The sequence below is a fragment of the Macrotis lagotis genome, chromosome X (genome assembly GCF_037893015.1).
Source record: "Macrotis lagotis isolate mMagLag1 chromosome X, bilby.v1.9.chrom.fasta, whole genome shotgun sequence".
In the NCBI taxonomy this organism is placed as follows: Eukaryota; Metazoa; Chordata; class Mammalia; order Peramelemorphia; family Peramelidae; genus Macrotis; species Macrotis lagotis.
This window is the reverse complement of record NC_133666.1, coordinates 184,241,652-184,264,979: the sequence shown is the minus strand read 5'-3', so window position 1 is coordinate 184,264,979 and position 23,328 is coordinate 184,241,652. Positions and strand designations below refer to the sequence as shown.

The 23,328-nt window shown below is 39.7% G+C and overlaps 2 protein-coding genes across 3 annotated transcripts in view; one reads left to right on the top strand and one right to left on the bottom strand.

Annotated features, from left to right (window-relative positions):
* Positions 1-14,229, top strand: part of LOC141503295 (integrin alpha-D-like) — a 29,625-nt gene extending 15,396 nt beyond the window's left edge. Inside the window, exons 10-30 of one of the 2 annotated variants that reach the window (XM_074208513.1) lie at positions 190-263; positions 442-565; positions 743-885; positions 1,141-1,281; positions 1,397-1,606; positions 2,337-2,467; positions 2,590-2,747; positions 2,885-3,039; positions 3,369-3,500; positions 4,644-4,717; positions 6,169-6,310; positions 6,428-6,544; positions 8,358-8,437; positions 8,838-8,921; positions 10,540-10,618; positions 10,805-10,912; positions 11,074-11,148; positions 11,420-11,569; positions 11,657-11,758; positions 12,011-12,121; positions 12,333-14,229. In XM_074208513.1, the coding sequence (XP_074064614.1) occupies positions 190-263; positions 442-565; positions 743-885; positions 1,141-1,281; positions 1,397-1,606; positions 2,337-2,467; positions 2,590-2,747; positions 2,885-3,039; positions 3,369-3,500; positions 4,644-4,717; positions 6,169-6,310; positions 6,428-6,544; positions 8,358-8,437; positions 8,838-8,921; positions 10,540-10,618; positions 10,805-10,912; positions 11,074-11,148; positions 11,420-11,569; positions 11,657-11,758; positions 12,011-12,121; positions 12,333-12,446 (2,504 nt within the window). In that variant the 3' untranslated portion in view covers positions 12,447-14,229. Of the gene's footprint in view, positions 1-189; positions 264-441; positions 566-742; positions 886-1,140; positions 1,282-1,396; positions 1,607-2,336; positions 2,468-2,589; positions 2,748-2,884; positions 3,040-3,368; positions 3,501-4,643; positions 4,718-6,168; positions 6,311-6,427; positions 6,545-8,357; positions 8,438-8,837; positions 8,922-10,539; positions 10,619-10,804; positions 10,913-11,070; positions 11,149-11,419; positions 11,570-11,656; positions 11,759-12,010; positions 12,122-12,332 lie in introns of both variants that reach the window. The other variant, XM_074208512.1, reaches the window with a different exon arrangement.
* Positions 14,230-16,274: 2,045 nt separating this feature from the next.
* COX6A2 (cytochrome c oxidase subunit 6A2) lies at positions 16,275-17,220 on the bottom strand. The gene is made up of 3 exons (XM_074208514.1): positions 17,052-17,220; positions 16,647-16,783; positions 16,275-16,421 (listed from the first exon to the last, which is right to left on the bottom strand). Exons 1-3 carry the CDS (start codon positions 17,203-17,205, stop codon positions 16,338-16,340), a joined length of 375 nt encoding a protein of 124 aa, XP_074064615.1. The 5' UTR covers positions 17,206-17,220; the 3' UTR covers positions 16,275-16,337.
* Between the last annotated feature and the right edge of the window lie 6,108 nt (positions 17,221-23,328).

Sequence of the window (23,328 nt, the reverse complement as noted above, 5' to 3'; positions counted from 1 at the left end):
GTATCAATTGCCTAGTCTTAACAGATTTCTTGTAATAATCTGTTCTGGATAGAGTTGGAAATAATATTCATGACATTTGCTCCTAAGCATGAAATACCAACTGTCAACCTCAAAACCTGTCCTCCCCACTCATTTTCAGCCTTTAAGTTTCCAAGGCTTCTCAGAATCAGGAGTGTTATATCCCCACAGGTACTCAGTCTCGAAGCAGTATCTCCTTCCAGCATGAGATGTCTCAGGCAGGCTTCAGTGCTGCCCTTACACCTGTGAGTGAGTCTCCCACTGGGTGAGGGTTTATGTGGAGATGGGGAAGGGAGGGGAGGATAACATGAAGGTAAGGGGGAGATTAAAAAAATAACATGGACAGAACAGGTGCTTCTTTGGGGAATGGGTTTAATTCCATTAAGTCAGCACCTCTAGATTAAACACTTTTTCTGGTCTCAGATAGGACCAGTCCTAGGAGCTGTAGGGAGTTTTGACTGGTCTGGAGGTGTCTTCTTATACTCCCCAAATGAAGGCCCTTTCTTTATCAAGACATTCAAAAAGGACATGAATGATGCTTATCTTGGTAAGGAGAAACTGTGAAGGAAAAAAAAAGAGAATGGGGAGTGTGGAGGGAAAAGAAAATTCTTGTGTCTGTGAAGAGAAATATTGCCCTGGATGGATCCTCCCAATCCCATCAGGAGAGCAAAAGACAAAAAGGATGAGGGAACTACAGGAATCCACTGGAATTTTGTCTCTTTAGGTTACTCTGCTATGGTGGCCATTTGGAATGGAGTCCAGAGGCTTGTCCTGGGGGCCCCTAGATACCAGCATACAGGAAAGGTTGTAGTCTTCACCAATGTTGATGGCTCCTGGGAGCAGGAGGCTGAAGTCAATGGAACACAGGTAAAGAACTAAAAGCTTGGAGTTTTGAAAAAGAAGCATGGAGGGGGGATACAAAGGAAGATGGAAAGAAAACAAGAGAAAGGGGGAGTCAAAAATGAAGTGTGGGTGTGAGTATGCACCTAGGTATGTTTTCTGGGAATTAAATTGACTCTGAAGCTCAAAGGAAAAAGGATCTTGAATATGGAGAAATAGAAGGATTATAGCAGCACTTTTCTTCAGAAGAGAGAGGTATGACTTCAGAATGTGTCTTCTCAGGTGGGATCCTATTTTGGAGCAACCTTATGTCCCATTGATGTGAACAGAGATAGCAACACTGACTTGATCCTCATTGGAGCTCCCCATTACTATGAACAAAACCGAGGAGGACAGGTGGTTGTTTGTCCCTTACTTCGGCAGGTAAGGCAGTTGATGGAGGATAGAGAATCTGGTTCTTGGGTGGGATGAGTATTTAAAGTAGATGGTTTGAAGGGTTGCCTGAGTTTCAGAGACTGTCCCAATTTTCATTTTCCAGAGGGTCAAATGGAACTGTGAAGTTGTTCTCCGTGGGCAGCAGGGGTATCCCTTGGGCCGTTTTGGAGCAGCACTGGCTGTAGCAGGGGACACGAATGGGGACAAAATAACAGATGTAGTGGTGGGGGCACCTGGGGAAGAAGAAAACCAGGGAGCTATCTACTTGTTTCATGGTATGTCTGGATCCGTTATCAACCCTTCCTATAGCCAGGTAAGGCACTATCCTTGGACCTAAGTCATCTCAGAGTTCATCTATGCTTTCATGCAAGTCATTGATAAAAATGTCCTGAAAAATAAATTCTGGGACATTTGATTAGAGTCATAATTAATTCAGTTTAGTTTAATAAACACGACTTTATGTGCCAATTACATATACTTAGTTAAATATGTTGTGAACTGCATTATGTGCTGGGGAAAGAGAATTTAGACAAAAAAAAACACTAACGAGGTCTTGCCTTCAAGGAGCTTATATTCTACTGGGGGAAAATCAATACTCTTTTCATCTGAATGGATATACTTCAGTTCAGTAAACAATTATTTATTCCCTATTATATTGAAAGGTCTATGCTACATGCTGGAAGTACATTAAAAAATGACATAGTTCTTTCCCTCAGAGAGTTCCATGAACTCAAATAAGTGCATTATATGATCCAGACAGATTTGATAAAGAAGAGGTCACTTTCAGCTGCAGGAACTAGAGAAAGCTTCCTGGAATAAGTGGTACCTGAGCTAAGCATGGAAGGAAAAAAGAAATTCTGAGAAGCAGAAAGAGCCTATGCACATATGCAGAAAGGGATTGCTAAAAATCCAGTTTAATTGTAATGGAGAATAGGAAAAGGGGGATAAATATGAAATGGGTCTGGAAAAGTAAATTGGAGCCAGATAATAGAAGGTCACTGAACTTCCCATGATCTCTCATTGTATTTCACTTTCACTCCCAGAGAATCAGTGGCTCCCTCTTTTCCCCCACACTCCAATATTTTGGGCAGTCACTGAGTGGAGGACAAGACATCACCCAGGATGGACTTGTGGATGTGACTGTGGGAGCTCAGGGACAGGTGCTGCTGCTCAGGTGAGAAGAGTCCCACCCCTTCCCTGCTGTCTTTCAGTCACCAATATACTGTTTCTGAACACTTTACTCTGCTTCCAAAACTCATGTAATTCTGTTCTCAATCCCTATTTTATGTCCCATAGGACATGTCCAGTGCTGAGAGTTGAAGTGTCAATAACATTCACACCTCCAGAGTTGGCAAGATCTGTATTTGAGTGTTGGAAATGGGAGGCCCCCAACCAGGAAGCAGGAACTGCTATAATCTGCCTTAGTATTTACAAAAGTACTCCAAACCATTTGGGTGAGTCTTCTACCAACAGATCTAGCAATTTTTTCATCTCTCCTACACTATCACTCAGGTCCTCAAAACACAGGAATCCTTTTCAATACTCAGAAGTTCCCAGTTCAGTTATTGCCTCTTCTTGATATCTCTTCCAGGTGATGTCCAAAGCTCTGTGGCTTATGACCTTGTTCTGGATGCTGGACGTCTGAGTCCTCGTGCCGTATTTGATGAGACAAAGAACTGGACACTAAATCGAATTAAAACTCTGGGCCTGGGGAATCACTGTGAGAGTGTGAAACTGCTGCTACCAGTGAGTCCAGAGTAGAATGTCTGGATTTGGGAAAGAAAGGAAAGTGTTGACTGACAAAAGCATATGTGAGGAGCAAAACACTTGAACTCTGGTTGGAGGGTGAGTGAAAGTAGTAGAAGATGGAGGTTAGGCAAGAGGGGAAAAGGGCAAAATATTTGACATCCCAGAAAGATTAAAGACTTGGAAAAGTAGAATGATGGCCTCATGTGCATAAGAAAGAATGAAATGAAGACTGTGCCTCAATCTGAAAAGAAAGTGAGGTCACAGGACAGCTCAATAGACTGAGAACCAAAGTACCTCAGTTCACTGATGTTCACATTCTTTCTCAGTTTTGTGTGGAAGACTCAGTGACCCCCATCAGTCTGCGCCTCAACTTCTCTTTGGTGGAACAAAACATCTCCTCATCTAGGAACCTCAGACCTGTTCTAGAAGTGGGTTCCCAGGACCTCTTTACCTCCCATGTGAGTCTTTAATAGATGCTATTCTTCTGCTCATGTATCTACCTACCAAATAAGCCCAAAGTTCTTCTGCCTGTAAAGTTCTTTCATAATCTATTCCTTCCAACATATTGAAACTTATTTCTTGCTATTCTTTAGATTGATCTGTCAATCTCACTCTTTCATGTGCTTCTCTCCTGGTATGCCCTTTCTAGCCTTTCCTGTTATCTAATTCCTACCCATTCTTCAAAGACTAGCTCAGGTCCAGTCTACTTCCTGAAGCTTTTCTTCAACAACTCTAGCCTATAGTGATTGCTTTCTCCCTCCTCTGCAATCTTGTTGCTCATAAAATAAGTACCAAATAGTTTAACACTACTTCTCTAATTTTTGTGCAGTTACCTAATAGTCTTTTCTTATTTCTATTTATATTTAGGGAAAATATTTTGCCATCAAAATTATAACTAGGGATAGACTAATGGGGCTTTGTGCCAATCTACCAACTTCCTACCAACTGTGTTCCTTCATGTCCTGCTGTCCTAGTTTTTTCCTCCATGGCTTGCTAGCTCAGTACTTCATTGTAGTCTGCATACTTCCATGAATTGCCATAAGGGTTCTGCCCCTCTGCCTTACTGTTGCCATGCTTCCCATCTCCTTTTCTTCTTCCCAACTCCAATTCTGGAAGAGGGCATCAGCAAAAATTTGCTTGGTGAAACTCCTCAGTATACCCACTTTGGGGACTTTTTACAATCAACACACATACACACACACACACACACACACACACACACACACACACACACACACACACAAACACTCACTGCTATCTCTTTTTCTAGAGTTATTCAGTGCTATTGTATCATGCATGCAAAAGACCCCCCTTTTCTTCTAATCCCATTGCCTGCCACCTCTACCTCTCTCTACCTCCTTCTTGGAGTTAAAGCCTTCTCCTGAATTTATTCCAAGCACTAGAATTCCTAATTACAATTATACTTATCCTAGTTTTCCTTTGCATTTCCTCCGGTGTAGACTATATAGTAGGTATTCAAATAAATCCTTGTTCATTGATGTAGTCAGAATTCCTAGGTTCTGGAGGGGTTAATGAAAAAAATTGGAGATCAAGATTCAAATGTTGGATATGAAGAAATTAAAAAGATATTTTCCTTGCAGCTTCCCTTTGAGAAGAACTGTGGAACAGATCATCTCTGTCAAGATGACCTTGGCATTACCTTCCATTTCTCTGGGTAAGTGAACTATTTTATCTGTCCTCCAATCCTTCACTTTAATTTCCAATTCTTCTCCAATATTTTTCTAGTTCTTCCATTTCAACTGTGACTGCTGCCATTGTCTTTTAATTTATTCTGCTATTGAAATAACCAATTCTTAAATTAATTTCATATTTTTTACATTAATCTCAACTCTAAACCTTAAGACATGAGATAAATGCTAGACCTTATTATTGTTGTTATTATATCATACCAATATGCCTTGGGAGCACCCAGTTTCTCTTTATTTTTGTCAATTTGTCCTGATTTAACTTTTTCCTTTAATTCATTCAATATGTCTATTATCAATTTTACTGTTTTCCACAATGAAGAAGGCAGGACAATTAATCTATGGGTTATGAAGGCATCAGCTGTTGCCAAGAACCTTGGAGAGGTCAGTTGTGTCACCATCAGAAGATACCTGGAGTCAATCTATATAAAGCACTTTGGTCTAAACTTCTAGGTTTCTAAACTGGTTCTCCCACTGATGAGGTGAATATGTCAGGAGGGAGAGCCACAGCATCAGAAAGAATTGCATTCTTTACTATATTTACTATATTCTCTTACATCTGTCTGTGCCAAACATTTCAGAATCCTGGCAATCAGACTTTGTGGCACCCAGATATTTTTGTCTTGATGGATTTCTTGTTTCTGGTGCAATTATTGGCATCATTTCATTACATCTTTGTTCTGACATTTTGACTTCCTGCTTCTTAATTTTTTTAATCAGAGTATGTTTCCCATACTATCATTATTTTTAATGGTCTTAAATTTTCTTTTAAAAATTTAAGACAGTTTTGTTTCTTTGGGGCATTTCTATTGTTATTTCTATGATGAGGAAGATTCTTTTATGTCTTCTTACTTGCCAACTTTCTGGGGTCGTCTTACATGCAGAATCAGACATTCCAGCTCTGAAGTCTGTCTTCAAGGAACCAAAATACCAATACCACCTACTAGCCTTCTACAAATATACTTCAACTCTAATTGGAAAATTCTAAATTCCTTATGTCAAATCAAATCAAGATAAGAAGTACATCTATTGTATGCCAAGCAAAGAAAGGCAAAAATAGTCCCTACTCTCAAGGAGAGTTCAAAATCTAATGGGAAAGACAATCTAGTATAAACCAGATATATACATAATAAATTGGAGATAATCTCGAAGGGGATTAGAATTAAGAGAGATCAGGAAATACTTCTTATAGAAGATGAGATATTTTAGTTGAAACTTAAAGGAGGCAAAAATAAGGAGTGAGGGAATTTGAGGCATGGCAGGGACAGTCAATGAAATTGTCTAAAATAGGAAAATAAAATGCCACATACAAGGTACAGCATGTTCTCATAGTTCCTGTCCCCTTATTTCTATGATCTTCTTAAAAAAATTGGCCTCCAAACTTAATAATAAACCTATTCATAACCCTTTCTCCCTCTAGCCTACAGACCCTGGTGGTTGGGAGTAATGTGGAGTTGAATGTAATGGTGACAGTGACAAATCAGGGGGAAGACTCTTACAGGACTGTGGTTACCTTCTTATATCCCCCAGGACTGTCCTATCGACGAGTGTCAATGACCCAGGTAGACATCACATTTGTATGACAATGTGTTCATAATGCCTCTCTCCTCCACCAAGTTACCTTGTTTCTCTTAATTATCTTCCAATTGTCTCTTTTTTTGTCTCTTACACCCCACCAGAACTGGCATCCTCATAAATCTATGCATCTTGCTTGTGAGGCAGCAGAGCCAGAGAACAAGGCCATGAAGAGTACTGACTGCAACATCAATCACCCCATCTTCTGGGAAGGAGCTAAGGTTTATATCTCCTACTTTCCCATTTTCTCTCTGTCTCTCTCTGTTCCTTTTTTCTTCCTTCCTTATTTTCTTTTCTAACTCTTAGCTCATGATCCTCTCTCCTGCTGTTTCTTTTGCATCTTTTTTTCTTTTTGTAATACAGAACCCTACTCTTATAGATAAACCAAATTTTAATTAATTAATAATATCCAAATTTAATAATTAATATTTATTTAATATTTGTTCAAAATACAGAAAATCCACACTTACAAAATTAGATAAATTAGGGACGATTCTTCTAATCACTAAGGAATTCTTCCTCCTCCAGATTCTTTCAAATACAAAATTCCCCTATTACTGATTCGTGTCTATTAGTCAAAATATGATTTTTACAACAGGCTCATTACATAAATCTATGAGTATCTCTATAAGGACCTCCTGAGAACTATACATATTTTTAAAATAGGGAATTATGTTTCATTGGATGATTCTTGAAATCAATGAGCTATCAGTTGAAATTGGGAAATGTTTTCAATACATAAAGCTTTACATTGTAATTATAACACAAATTTGGTCCTTAGAAGCAAAAATAAATCTGATCTTGGTGGCCTCTCTCAAAAGGAATCCCTGTAGTTCATTTAACCTCACCCAGGAACACCAGAATTTGGTTCAGGTCATCAGATGCAGGATAGGTTTCATTAAATCCCAAACACACAAACACACACACACACACACACACACACACGTGCACACAAGTATGCACACAGGCACACACACACACACAGGCATACATGCACACACACAAACAATGCAATCCTTGAATCCTTTATAGTCACAAAAATTATTCTCCCCGCCCTGTTTTGTTTTGTTTTGTTTTTTTTTTTAGTTTTTGCAAGGAAATAGGGTTAAGTGGCTTCATCAAGGCCACACAGGTGGGTAATTATTACATGTTTGAGGCCGGATTTGAACTCAGGTACTCCTGACTCCAGGGCCTGTACTCTATCCACTGCGCCACCTAGCTGCCCTATTTTCCCATTTTCTGACTAGCTCCTAGCAATACTTTCCTCTATTACGTACTGTCTTCCCTCTGGACCTATAGCCTACTTGACTCATACAATCAAGGATGGACTAGCCTGAATTGTTCTTCAGAACAAATGCCCTGCTTTGTCAATCCTTATGTTTTAGTTTTGGGGACTTCTCTTCAGGGTTGAGATTGATCATCTCTGGTTTGTCTCCTTACAAGTTACAATCTAGTGCCAGTCCTTAAATGCACAAAATTTCCTGTGGAGGTCAAATGGAAATATTAGCTTCTCTAGAGTTCCACGTATAACCTTGTGTGTCTATGTATGTATTTCTCCTCTTTCTACCCCTTCAGAGGACCTCTCTGAAGATTCTGGTGACTCTTCCCTTAGTAGGACCTCTCTTTTCTCTGACTTTCTATTCAATTCTCCTTCTGATGGGTCCTCATCTCCCTTTAAAAGTCAAACCCAAAGGTCAGCTCAAGATGTGGAACTTTTTAAAAAAATAGTACTAGATCAGTCGCACTTACTGGGATATTCCTTGAAGCAAAAACCATTAAGTCAATGAGGACCCAAGTCTAGAACAATTCACCTCATTTAGGAAACTGTGGGAGGGAGAGAAAGAGGGTTACCTCCAGAGCATACCACTTCATAATGGTATAAACAGATTTAATTCACTCCATTTCAGTTCAGTAAGTCTGAAATAAGCACTTGCTATGTGCTTAGTATGCTATGTACCTATGGAAAAGGCAGAAGAAGCAGAAAATATGAAGAATTTCTATTTTTTAGTGATTTCCTGTTCCTTTCTCCCCTAGATCACTTTTGTAGCAATATTTGATATCTCTCCTACTGCCACCCTTGGAGACAAGATGCTCATGAAAGCTAAAGTGAGCAGGTGAGCCTAGGATGTATGGAACTTCCTCCCTCTCAGTTCATCCTTACCTCCAAATCATTCTTCCTCTGGAGCCCCTCCCCAAAATGTTTTCATTCAATTTAACAAACATTTCTTAAGCACATACCTGGTAGCAGGCACTGTGCTAGGTGCTAGTGATATAATTAGTAATCCTTTCCTTCAAGGAATTCACATTCTATTGGGGTGAAACAACTTATATAAAGATAAAATATAAAACAATTTGGAACTGAAGGAACTAGAAAATTATTCTGATGGGAGGGTGGCATGGGGATGAAGCCACAAAAGGTACAGATGAAGAGTAAAATCATTTCAAATATAGGGAAATGCGTGCCAGGGAGAAGGGAAGTTAGACTGAAATGACCTGCCTTCTCTTTTATTCCAGTGAAAATAACACGCCCAAGTCCAGTAAGACCACCTTCCAGCTGGAGGTACCGGTAAAGTATGCGGTCTACTTGGTGATCACCAGGTATAAGTTCTCTTGATTTCTGGCAAGTCACATGCATAGGCAATGACTCATATCTCATATTCACAGTCTTGGTATGAAACCACTGCTCCCTTGTTGTTTAAATCTCAAAGTGGATTTACTCATTTAAGATAAGGACTTTTCCGAATTTTCTGATGTGTGAGATCTCATACCCTCAAGCAGGATGTAGTCTGAAGGCACACAGAGGAATGGAAAGACTAGGGGCAGCAAAAGGTATATTAGCTCTATCAGGGAGGTTGTTACATGCACCAAAAAAAAAAAAAAAAAAAAAAAGCAAAGCCTCAGAACTGGGATAGATTATACCAAACACTGTGGCTAACTAGTTCTGGGACTAATATTCCAGACAAAAGAAAGTGAGTTACAGAGGGAACTAAGATCCCAGAAAGAGTTGAAGGGAAAAAATGTTTTTAAAACCAAGATACCAAACAGACTATTAGAGATGAGACAAATATTTCAAGTGACATAGGCTGCTGTTACCAATCTGTCTATTCCAGAAATGCAAGGGACTAAAAAGACCTCTATTCCATTTCTCTTGTGTAATCTGTGTGTTGGGATTTCCTCTTTGGGAAACTCCATAGGGTTTGGACTCTAAAGGATATTGGGGTTCCCCATGAGTGAGAAGAAAAAAGTTAGACATTACTTGGTGAGGGTAGAGTACAGGGTAAAGAAGCCTGTGTTAGGTGAAAACAAAATTGAAAAATTTTGTAATCTGTACAGTTAAGTGAGATATTGAGGTGGCACAGTGAGTAGAACAATAGACCTGAAGTTAGGAGTTCATATCTGGTTTCAAACATTTACTAGCTATAATAACCCTGAGCAAGTCACTTAACCCTATTTGTCTCTGTTTCCTCATTTGTAAAATGACTAAGAAGGATATGGCAGATCATTCCAATATCTTTGCCAAGAAAACCTCAAATGGGGTTATGAGAGAATCCTATATGACTAAATAATAACAACTCTTGAGCTAGTCTGTAAGGCTAGTATTGGTTAATCATTCATCTATCTGGGATCACTGGGCAAATTCCTTACCACTCAAATTCAAATTCCTCAGTCACACAATGAAGAGGTTGGATTAAATGAGCTTCAAGATCTTTTCCAATCCTGTTAATCAAAGATTCTAGGCTTCATACTGAATACTGATTCACAACTACATATTTCTATGACTATACTAGTAAAAGGATCATTTTTCATCTCAATAGCTTCCCTCTTCAGTTGCCCTACATACAGTCCATGTCCATTTTGCATAGGTATGGGCAAATTGTTTAACTTTTCTTAGTCTCAACTTTCTCATTTGTAAAATGGAGAGAATGATTCCTTTAGCACCTATTTCAGGGGTTCATTGGGAGACTCAGATGGGATAATGTAGTATAATGCTTTGCAAACCTCAGAGTACTATGTAAATATCCATTAATGTTTGGTGGTGGAACTCCTGCTCCATTTTAGCATAAACACATCTTATGCTTATTTCTGTGGACACAACTAGCAATTTTAGTCCCCCTAGGATTGTGTGTTAATCCAATGTGTAGACACATTAAGTAATGGGAACAATTGAGGCCTGCCCCCAAGACCTGATTCTCACCTATAGTTCCTCTCTCTCCAGCAAGGAAGAATCCACTAAGTACTTAAATTTCTCTGCTTCTGAGGAAAAGAAAAGTCAAGAGGTCAAGCACAGATACCAAGTGAGAGGATGGGGAATACAACTTCGGGGTTCTGTCAGGGGAGTGAAAAAGTCTAGTGGCCAGTGGGAAAGAATAGGGGAAAGAGTAGCCAAGAGGCTCTGGCAAGATTGAGATGGAAGAGGGATTTGGGATGAAGGAATGAGACTCTACTATTGCTCATATTGAGCTTTATTTCTTCTTTTGCAGGTGAACAACCTGAGTAAGCAGGATGTGCCCATCAGCATTAACTTCTGGGTCCCTGTGGAGTTAAATAGGACCTTTGTGTGGGATGTGACCACAGTCAGTTCTCCCCAGGTGACCTAACATTGACTCTAGAGGTTCTTGCCTCCTATCCCAGAACAATAAGAGTACATCTTTGCCCTCAAACTAACCAAGAGACCATAATTTCTATCACCAATAGTTCTCTCTCTCTCTCTCTCTCTCTCTCTCTCTCTCTCTCTCTCTCTCCCCAGAAGATTCCATGTGTGTCAGAGAAGAATCCCCCCAGTCATTCTGACTTCCAGACCCAGATTCAGACAAGTCTTGAGCTGGTGAGGATAAATCCTAGGACCTATCCCTAGAACCAGCTGTCCATGGTAGTGGCTTGGGGGGGGGGGGGGTAAGGAAAGATAAAGAAACAATTGGATATTGGATTTTTCAATTTCAGAGTTGGAATCATATCACTTTAACATTATGTAGTAATATGATATTAACCTGCAAACACTCACTACATCTCAAATCAGACAAATCTGTATTTTCTCTATCTTGTTATCTACCCTTAAATTGACCACCAACACCCTTGCTTTGTTTCCCACCTTCTAGGACTGTTCCATTGCAGTTTGCCTCAAAATTAGATGTGATATCTACTCTTTTGGTGTCCAAGAAGAACTTGATTTCACTCTCAAAGGCAACCTCAGCTTTGGCTGGATCAATCAAGAAAACAGGGATTGGATAGGAAAATTTTATCCAAAGGTAGTTGTTCTTCCCATCTCAGAATGAGGCACATTTCCTATGCTTTGGGCTGCCCCAAAACCAAAAACTCTAATCTCTCTTTGGCAGACTCTACAGAAGAAGTTGCTGGTCAGAAGCTCGGCTGAAATAATTTTTAATGAATTGATATATTCCCAAATTCAAGGACAGGAGAACTTTTTGAAATCTGAGGTATGTTTATGTAGGTCAGGCAGTGGAGAACTGCTCTTCATATAAGATTCAATAATGCTATCATAATAAATGAAACTAACTTGCCAGTTGGTAGTAGGAGTGGGGCCTGTTGAATTTCCCCTTTTTGGAGCAGATACTGGGGGTGATGGCAAGGGAAAAGTTAGAAGTATGGGGCTCAAGGTCTGAGGTGGCAATGAAGTTTGTCAGTACTAGATATTTGATCTTTTTTGATGGGTTCTTCCATAAAATTAGACAGAAACAACACTGGAACAATATGAAATTAACAGCCCCATCCCTCTGATTGCTGGCAGCACTGTGGGGGGACTTCTGCTCCTGGTGCTCATAATAGCTGGGCTCTTCAAGGTAAGATTATCTACTGCACTTCATGTTATATACCTTTTCTGACAAGGATCCCTGCTCCCCCCTTTCCCATCTATCTCTTCTTCCCAACTTCTTTTTTCTTCACCTCTCCTTTTCCCTATTTCCCAGTATTTCTGTAGTTACCCATTTTCTTCCTTTTTTCCATAATGTCCTGATTATTCACTTTTTCTTTATGTCTCTCCCTCACCTCCAGCTTGGCTTCTTCAAACGTCACTACAAAGAAATGATAGAGGAAAACACCCAGAATACCCACTTCATCGATGAGGATTCCAACTTTTTGACAGATGATTTGCCTGCCCCAGAGTAACTGCTTCCCCTGACAATCAATCTTCCCATATAAAGGCTATGTATATAATTGTACTCTTATTTGAATAAACCCAGAAAGGATGTCAAACATGCAGGGTAATTTGCTTTCCTGCCCTGTGCTATCACTTTCCTCAATAAGTAATGGAAATTTCACAATTTTGTATGTGTCTATCAATAGTATTACAAAAAAGGAAACATATGTTTGAAACTGTGTTATGCAAATATCTGCCAGCTTCTGTGTTTGCTCATGCCACATTTACCACCTGCCATATTAAATGAGAATGTGAAATGTAGGCCTTCTATTGTGTTTTCATGTGTCAAATATCTTACAGTAGAGTGTGCAATTTTGTGTCGATAAAAATGGTTTCTTTGTGTGACTGGAAATACAAAAGAAAATCTAATTTATTAAATAGCCTCTTTCATACAGACTATACTACATACAATTTTGTCACTGCACCCTAAGGACCATGGGAACTTTCCATCTGATAAGCAACTAAAACCTTCCATATGTTTAGAATCACATTAGAATTAGACATTAGAATGTTAGCAGGGATTGTCTTTTCTATTGTATCCTCAATGCTTATATCAGAGATTTAAACATAGTATTGCTTTCTTTCTTTTTTTTTTTTGCAAGGCAATGGGGTTAAGTGGCTTGCCCAAGGCTACACAGCTAGGTGATTATTAAGTGTCTGAGGCTGGATTTGAACTCAGGTCCTCCTGACTCCAGGGCCGGTGCTCTATCCACTGTGCCACCTAGCTGCCCCTACTGCTTTCTTTAAGAGAGAATCAAATGATAGGGAGATAAGGCTTACTGATTCTGGGAGTTCACTTTTATGGCTAGTGAGATTTCGTAAGACACAAAGAAAAAGAGAAAGTTAACCTGAGAGAGTTAATTATCAAGTTTAAAGATCTATAGAAATATTTATCATGTATAGAAGATAAATGGTAGAGAAGATAACCTAAGAGAATTAGGTTATGCCATTCTGAGGGAATTGAATAATGAGATTATAGTTCCAGTAAATTGTATTGTGAAGAAGCTAATAGTTACAATTGATACTAGATAGGATTTTTTCTATATTTAAGTAGGTCTTTGGATGGTTTGCTACAGTGTTAGGTAAGGCGAATACCCTTTGATCTAGTAATACCATTACTAGGTCTATATCCCAAAGAGATCATAAAAAAGAATAAAGGATCCATATATACAAAAATATTCACAGCAGTTCTTTTTTGTAGTGGCAAAGAATTGGAAATTGAGGGGAAGTCCATCAATTGGGGAATGGGTGAACAAGTTGTGGTAGATGTATGTGACGGAACTCTAGTGTTCTATTAGAAAGCATGGAAAGACTTGCATGATTTGGTGCTGGGCGATATGAGCAGAACCAGAGGAGCATTATACATAATAACAGCATGGGGTTATAATCAACCATAATGGATTTGTTCATTTCAGCAGACAATTTTAAAAGACTTGTGATGGAAAAATAACATCCATATTCAGAGAAGGAACTGTGGAGTTTAAATGAAAGTTTATGACCTTCAATTTTTAAGTTGTAATGAATTATCTAATTTTATTAAAACTAATGCTGTCTTTCTTCCATTTATATCTGGTTCACATTCAATTTCAATCTATGATTACCATGGTTACAAATGTAAAGCCTATATCAGATTGCTTTCTGCCAGGGGCAGGGTGGAGGGAAGGGAGAGAAGGAGAAAAATTGTAAAACTCAAACCCTTGCAAAAAAAAAGTGATTGGTTAAAAACTACTATTTTATGTGATTATGATACAAATATAAATAAAATATTTTTTAAAATGATGAGCAGGTATATTTCAGAAAACTTTTATGTAATTATGATACAAATATAAATAAAATATTTATCTAAAAAAATGACAAGCAGGTGGATTTCAGAAAAACTAGTTACATGAGCTAAGTGAGCAAAACCAGAGCACTATACACAGTAACAGAAATATGAATATCAACTGTGATAAACTTAGTTCTTCTCAGCAATATAGTGATCAAAGACACTTCTAAAAGACTTCTGATGGAAAATGTCATCCACATCCAGAGAAAGAACTAATGGAGTCTGAATGCAGATCAAAACATACTGTTTTCATTTTTTCATTTTGATTTTTGTTTTTTCTTTCTTGTAGTTTTTCCCTTTTGTTCTGATTCTTCTTTCACAACATGACTAATATGGAAAGTTTAACATAATTGTACATATATAACCTATATCAGATTGCTTGCTGTCTTGGGAAGAGGAGAGGGAGTGGAAGGAGAAAGAAATTGAAACTCAAAATTTTACAAAAAATGAATGTTGAAGGGGGCAGCTAGGTGGCGCAGTGGATAGAGCACTAGCCCTGGAGTCAGGAGGACCTGACTTCAAATTTGACCTCAGACACTTAATAATTGCCTAGTTGTGTGACCTTGGGCAAGTCCCCATTGCCCTGCAAAAAATAAAAAAGAATGTTGAAAATTACTGTCACATATAATTGAAAAAATTAAATACTATTAAGATTTTTAAATGTTAAATTGTATTACCAGCAACATTAATACTTATTTAGGTTATGAGATAGGATATTGAAAAAGATTAGAAAAAATCCATAAAGCAAAAATCTATTTCTAGTTGGTTTATAAATTAGGAACTCAGAACTATTTAATTAATATGAGACTGAATTTCTATGAGTTTATGAGGCAATATCAAAGCATATCCTTCAATTCCCTTAGAGCTCAAATTGAGTGGGCGGCTAGGTGGCACAGTGGATAAAGCACCAGCCCTGGAGTCAGGAGTACCTGAGTTCAAATTCGATCTCAGACACTTAATAATTACCTAGCTGTGTGAGTTTGGGTAAGTCACATAACTCCCTCCCCCAATAACCTTGTATTAAAATAAAAAACAAAGGAGGAGAAAAAAGGAAACAAACCAAGAAACAGGTAGAAGAGGTTGGTGTAGTTACCAACCTAGTGTAGAGTGACCAATAAGTCATCTCATCTAATCACCCATGGAACTACAAAAATAAGCATTAAGTATTTCCCTTTTAGAGTGTATTGGAGAGCAGATGAGGTAAAGTCTGACTTTAAGAGAAAGGAAGGGGACACAGGAAACTCCCTAGTTAGAGGCAATGAGTCCCATTAGAAGAATTGGGACTTGAAATCACATTTTCGTGCTCCCAGTCAGAGTAGATCCCAGTCATTGGTCTGGGAGAATAGTTTAAATTCCCATATTTCTCTGTGACCTTGGGCAAGCAAAACCTCTCAGCATCCCTACAAAACTCTCTGAGATTATATTTTGCATGAAATTTCTACACTATGAGTTTTCTATACCAGATGAAAACTGAGTTGTATGATAGTGGAAGAAAAATACTGACTCTAAAGTTACAGGATTTGTCCCCACCCTCAAAGATATTTGGCATTAGATCTCAGCTCTTGTGCCCTCCGTTGTAACCTTGAGTAATTTATTAATCTTTCTTGGACTATTTATCCTTGACTGTAAAATGAGGGAACTTCAGTAGTTGACTTCTGGGATCTCTTCCAGATTTTAGGAAATAACAGAACCAGGCTCCCCAAAGCCATACTAGTTTTAATACAGCATTGAGGCAATGCTTTTTAAACTTCAGTGTGTACCCCTACATACCAAGGACAGTAGAGTTAAAGTCAGGGCTCTGAGTCAGTGAGATGGGGGGCTGGGGATGTGTGGCCAGTCGGTCTTAGGGCAGTTCCAAAGCTCTTCTTAGACTTGGGTCTCGAGTTGTTTGCCTCCCTGTTTTGTTCTCTCTTCTCCTCCCTCTCTCCCAGTCCCCCACCGTCACACTGGACAATTAAAAAAACTCTTTCAGTTGTCTGTTCTCACCGGGGGCCACGGTTGGCCAGTCTTTATTGAGTTTCAAGAGTGCCCAGGTTCAAGGCTGTTCATAGCCCGTGGGCAGAGGGTTCGTGCGGGGATTGTGGAACAAGGTGTGGTTGCCGTCACCCCAGGAATAAGGCTGTGGAGAAAGAGTTTAAAAAAAAACAACAGACTTTGGAATTCGATTTTTAAAAATATGAATCTTAAAAATAAGTGAATAATTTTTTTTAAGCCCAGGTGCTTCTATTCTAGGTCCTCCCTAGCCTCTCCCAAGTCTCAGGCATCTTCCTCCTGCCCCTCCATGCCCACCCCCGGCCCGGGAGTCCATCTCTCCTCCATCCCTTCAGCCAGGCTCCTGCGCTACCTTGGTTCGGATGCGGAGATGGGCATAGGGTATGAACTCAGGCCGTTCATGATGACCTCCGTGGAGCCACGAGTTGAGGGCGCAAACAGCCACCCCTGGCAGAGCCAGCACGAAGGTCAGCAGCCGCCAGGTTTTCGCTGATCAGACCAGGCAAGAGCAAGCAAGAAAGGGAGCAGAGAAGAAGTGAGGGTCTGAGAATTATGACATAGACCCCATCCTTCCCCAGGCCACCAAGAGGGGCATGTGATTTAAACTTTATAGGGGAAACCCAAGAGAGCTCACTTCGGTGGTGTAGTCATTTGGGTGCCTGGGTACTAGGAGTGGACTAAAGCTTGGGAGGTCGTATGGGGAAAGGGAAAGAGAAAGGAAAGAGCAGGATTCCAAAGTTTGCCCCCTCGGACTCACCCCCTGCTCCTCCATGGTCGTCCTTAGCCGCAGTTGCCAGTCCCCTGCTCAAGGGCCTCAAACGTAGGGCCATCATTTTGGGGTAGTGAGAGTAACTGACCCCAGGCGCCTGACTGACCACTGCCCTCTGAATCTCCTTCACCGAGTGCCACATACCCCCTCTCCCTGAGCCAATCATCTGTTAGGTCTTGGACATGCTGTAGCTATTTTTAGAGGTGTCTCTATTTAAGGGGTTGTGATACCTCTTCTGGGAAAGTACAGGGAGTCAAAAAGTTCCTCTGTGCTGATCATTTACCCTATCACAACCATGCTGTAGCACTTACTTTGGCATGGGAACATTTCAACTTCCATACCGTACTTTCCTCCTTAATTTTGCAGTGGTAAGAAAGTTTGAGCAAATGTCCTCTGTCCCTCTTTAATGGGAAGGATAATTTGTTTACTGTCCTACGGGCTTCCATTTAGGGGGTGTGAAGGTTTCACAAAGGGGGAGAGGTAAACAAGAGGAACTGAGACTGAAAGAATGCAGGGAATGTAGAAAAAAGTGGAACATCATTTAAATCAATGAGGGAGTCTGACAAGACCTAACAGAATCTGAGTGAAAGGGGACCTTAGAGACAATCCAGCCCACTTAATGAAAGAATCACTTATATAACCTTCACAAGTGCTAATACAGTCTCTGCTTGAATACCTCCAGTAAGGGGAGAGAATCACATTCCCATACAAGTCAACTCATTCCATTTTTGGACACCTCATTGTTAGAAAGTTTTTTCTTGTGTTAAGCCAGAATGTCTCCCTTTAATTTAAAAATATTATTGGTCCTGCAATCCTGGGAGACCTATTATAGACAACACCATCCTCATCCAGAGGAAAACCAAAAACAAACTGAATGGATACTATGTTCACTTTTTTAAAAACCTCTTATGTCGCGGGGCTAGGTGGCGTAGTGGATAAAGCACCGGCCTCAGACACTTAAAATAATTACCTAGCTGTGTGGCCTTGGGCAAGCCACTTAACCCCATTTGCCTTGCAAAAAAACCCTAAAAAACAAATAAAAAAAGACCTCTTATGTTTTTCCTTCCTATCCCATGGTTTTCTTTCTTTTCCCTTAGTCCTAATTCTCAAACATTTTGTATATGTATGTAATATAATGTTTGTATGCAACATGTAAACAAGTTAAACACACTTATTCAAGTAATACCTTATCCAAGAATACAGTTCAATTCAGTAAACATTATACTTGTGTATGACACTGCTTGAAGCTGAAGATATAAAGATAAAAACAAAAGAGAATAGTAGTCCTCAATAAGGTCATGCTCTATCGGGAAGACAGATATGTGTACAAATAAGTAAAATATAAGGTAAATGGAGCACAGAAATTTGGGGGAATCATGGAAAGCTCCAAGGAGAAGATAAAATGGATACTGAATCTTGATGAAAGGTAAAAATTATTAACAGGAAGAGATGGGAAAGGAAAGCATTTCAGATATAGAGAATGATGGCCTTTTGCATATGCATATGATGTGAGAGAAAGGGAGAGGGAAGGGGAAAGAAAGGAGAGGGAAGATGAGGAAGGGAGAGGGGCTGTGTGAGGCATTGTGCTCATAGCACTGGTGAATATAAAGAAATGCAAGAATATAAATGTAAATATAAAATATTATATATATTATATAAAAATAAAAATGTAAAAGAATATAAAGAAATGCAAAGGGCAACTCCCACCCTCAAGGAATTTACAACTTACTGGGAGAGACAACATGCAAATAACTGTACAAATAAGGTATGGACAAAGTAAAAAGAAAATCATTTAAAAAAAACAGAAAATAATCAGAATTTAAAGGATTAGGAAATTAGGAAAATTAGAATTAGGAAAAGCTTTCTGTACAAGATGGGATTTTAATTGAGACTGGAAGAAAGCCAGGGAAGCTAGAAGGCAGAAATTAAGGAGGCAAAGTCTTCTAGGTATAGAACTGAGAGATTGAGTGCCTTACTCTTGGGACAGCTAGAACGCATTATCACTGGATTAAAGATGATCTGGAGACAGGAAGAGGGGGGTGAAAAGTATAAGAAGCCTGGAATAGTGTTGGGGTACTGAGTTATGAAAGGCTTTGATAACCAATTTTGTATAATATCTGTCCTACTGCCATAGGTAGACAGTTATCACCAATAAAATCCTTAGCAATGTTAAATGGTTCAAAGTCATAAATAGTTTTATCAGTAGAATTCACACCAAAGAATTGCCTTTCGGCTGCACCCTAAGGAACATTGGACCTTTCTACTCTTTAGATACGGTCTACCCTAATTAGAATGTGAGCTTCTTTTGTTGTTTTTTGCAAGGCAATGGGGTTAAGTGACTTGCCTAAGGTCACTTTTAAGTGTCTCAGGTCCTATTTGAACTCAGGTCCTCCAGACTCCAGAGCCAATGCTCTATCCACTTCATCACCTAGTTGCCCCAGAAAGTGAATTTCTTGAGAGTAAGAACTGTTTAGCTTTTCTATCTGTATCCCAAGGTTCAGCATAATGTTTGGTAGATAGCAAATGCATATTAATATTTTTTCACTTATAGTAACCAGAATTAAATATAATTCTGCAGATGAGGTATTATACAGGGAAAATATGAGACTATTACATTGATTTAGGAATTTTACTTCCAATGATACAGAGATTGTATTTATTTTCTTAGTATCATTCTTGGGTTGTATGGAGTTTGTGTTTAACTAAAGGAAATCCTCACTTTTCAATTGCTTATGTTCAAAATGAAATATTTATGTGGCTTTTATTCAAATGTACAAAACCAAATAATTACCCTCCTTTTCTCAAACCACAGAAGTTGTATTTTATATATAATTCATTGGAAAGTGATTTTTCCTCTTTTGGTTACTATTAAGGAAAAGAAAAAAGCAAATGCTAATTGAATTAAGAATTGCATAGGAACTGGTTTAGCAGTCCTTAAAATGAAACCAAAGCAATAGGAACAGTAGAGGAAGAAGAGAAACCTAGAGAAAAAGAGAGTTGCAATGAAATGGCAGTGACTAGGGGTGGGGTGGGAATAAAGAAGCAGGGACAGTTTGTCAAAACAACTATTCAAGAGATATATGTTGTTTACAAGAAATACCAAGTAATAGGGGCAGCCCTGGAGTCAGGAGTACCTGGGTTCAAATCTGGTCTTGGACACTTAATAATTACCTAGCTGTGTGGTCTTGGGCAAGCCACTTAAACCCATTTGCCTTACCAAAAAAAAAAAACCCCTAGAAAAAAAGAAAGAAATACCGAGTAATAGAAATAAAGAGTTTAGATAATTTAATGGGGGGGGGGGGGGGGATGAGGGAATGGGGAATGAACAAGCCATAAATGAATTCCAAAAGGGGAAAAAAAAGTATTGAAAGTACTGAATAGATTTGTAAATGAATTCTATCAAGTACATTTTGCTACCTAGCACTTCAAACACTCCTTATCCCATAGAGGGAAGGTGGGACAAACAAATTCATTCTTAAAAGGAGTTGCATTCCCTCCATTTATGGGGGGGGGGGGGGTTCAACAATCAAAGAACTTGTGGAAATGTGGGGCCTCTTATTTAAGTATTCAGGAAAAGTATGTGTGAACTCCAACATCAGTTGTAATCCCTCCACCTAACAACGGAATCAACAATTTGTTGGAAGGGAAGTTGACATAAACCAAAGGAATTTAAACGATAAGTAGCTCAAAGGAAATCTGAGAGGAAAGTCTGCACTGAATTAAGAGACAGGTTAAGATGTACCAGATTGTCAGCATTCTGTTGTCAGATTTCACATGCTGGTGCTTGCTCAGAACTAATGATGTACCATGTGACTCTCTAATACAGGAGGAAGTAAAACAAATTTAATGCAGAGAAGCAAGTGAGAAGGATGCCTTGCACAGAATGCTACTTACTATAAAAAATATAATTGTGCGAGTCACGCCATCAATCACTTGATTGGGATGGTCTCTTTGAATCCAAAGAACTAGTAGTAATAAAGTATGAGAAGGTATTTATTCACCTGGGAGCTCACTGGATTAGTGAATTCACAAGTCCAGTTCCATCTCTACAGTTCCAAAACTTTGTTTTACAAGACTGGCAACTGAATGAATAGGACTTGTGTGGGACAAATACCACTTATGTAAATTTTAGAGATCTCTCAAGGTATGAAGAGAAAGCTTTATTCATTTCTCTAGGAACAGGCCACAATCAGTTACAGAGACTGAAGCAAAGCAAAAGACCCAAGAATCACATTTATCCTAACTCAACCCCCACCCCCAACTGACCCACCCTTGTTAATGAGGAATGTGGTCTTCACAATCTAGACTGTAAATCTAAGGAAAAGAGCATATAATTCAAACTGAAACCAGATTATCTCTCCAGCCCCAGGAATTGAAATGGACATCCAGACTTCAACAGATGAGATGGGGTCAGTTGACTCTTCACCAATATCCCAGAAGTTGCTTTGTCAAGGGAGAAGGGGCACATAGTTAACTATTCTCCAATCTATAACTTTCTACTGAAGAAATCTCAGACTTTATTCCACTCAGACTGGTATTGGGGAAAAGACAAGACTTCCTTCAGCTTCAATGCCCCCAGAAACTAAGCTAATGGCCCTAAGATGGCAAAGAACTCTCTCCTAAAATTCCTCTTTCCTTATCTTTGCATTTCACTCCAACTCACTCCCAAAAGAATGTGAGCAACCTTAGTTTTTTTTTCTAGTCGAATATATTATGAAATTTTTTTTTGTAAGACAATGGGGTTAAGTGGCTTGCCCAAGGCCACACAGCTAGTGTCAAGTGTCTGAGGTATTTCCCAAAATGTATTCCCAAAGCAGAAAAAGGGGTATTTACCAGACCCCTTGAACCTAATTGCCAAACTTTTCTTACACTTGGGACAGGTCTGCCATCACCCCCAGGTGTATTTCTTGATATGAAAGCAGGACAATGACTCAAGTACAAGTGATAGACTTCAACTCAGATCTTGCTCTATTCACAACAGTAGAGTTCCTCTTCCATGTAGATTATCCAGTACTCTGTGAGCTATGTTCTGGGAGACTTCCACAACCCTCTTAATTCTAGTGCCTTCCCTCTGTCAATTATTTCCTATTTATCCTGTAATATACATTTTACATATGAAATTAATTATTTGTATGCCATCTCCCCCTCCCCCATCAGATTGCAAGCTCTTTGAGGGCAGAGACTGTCTTTTGCCTCTTTTTATACCCCCAGTATAAAATTGTGCATACTCTTTGATATAGCAATACCACTACTAGGTCTGATACAGCACACAGGAAATTATTTATGTTGGACTTAAAGGTCACACCCTTTACGACAGGAAAAACTAGTGCATAGACCCATGCCCAAAGAGTACTGTCTCAGGCCACTCCTTGGAGGACCGCCCCTGTAGAATACCTGGAGCCCATACCAGGTGCTAAACCACTCCCTAAGCACCACCCTTTTCCAGTCCACTATAGAAATGCATTTAAGTAAGGCTTCTGGAAGAGGCCTTTTTTCCTTATTTTCTTTCCTTTGCCTGCTATTTTCTTCAGCATTTTTTGGGATTTCCTTGACTAGACTGCTGACTTCATTTTCATGTTTTTCCTGCATCTCTCTCATTTCTTTTCCCAGTTTTTCTTCTCACTCCCTCATTTGATTTTCAAAGTCTTTTTTGAGCTCTGGCATAGCCTGAGCCCAATTTCTGTTTCTCTTGGAGTCTTTAGATGCAGGAGCTTGTGCTTCCTCATCTTTAAACTGAGTATTTTGATCCTTCTTGGGCTCATATGCAAAATATTTCTCAGTGGTGTTCCTCTTTTTTCTCTGCTTGCTCATTTTCCCAGCCTAAGCCTGTTTTGGGGGTGCTTCCTGAACTTTTGGGACACTCCCACAAGGGTCTCAGTGTGTGAGGCTCTGTCCTCCCTCCTGGTCTGAGAATGACCATAAGTGCCCCCCTCTGCCACGGGGCTGAGGGGGGGGGGGGGGGGCCCTGCTGTTCTATGGTGGGGAGGGCTTAGACTGCGATCAGGATCTGAATGTGTTCAGAGCCCCAGAGTCCTGTTCCAGGGGCAGAGCTGGGCACTCTCTCTCTCTTCACTCCCCTCCCTAGGTTCAATGGGCTCATTCCCTGGGGGCTCCTGCTTACCAGCTCCGCCTGCTTCTCTTCCTGGATCTGGGCTGCAGATGGCCACACTGCTGCTTGCTGCTCACTGTGTGCCCTGAGGGCTGGGCTTCACGTGCTCGTGTTGGCAGAGGTCCCCCCCCACTGTTCCCCCATATTGTGCCCGGT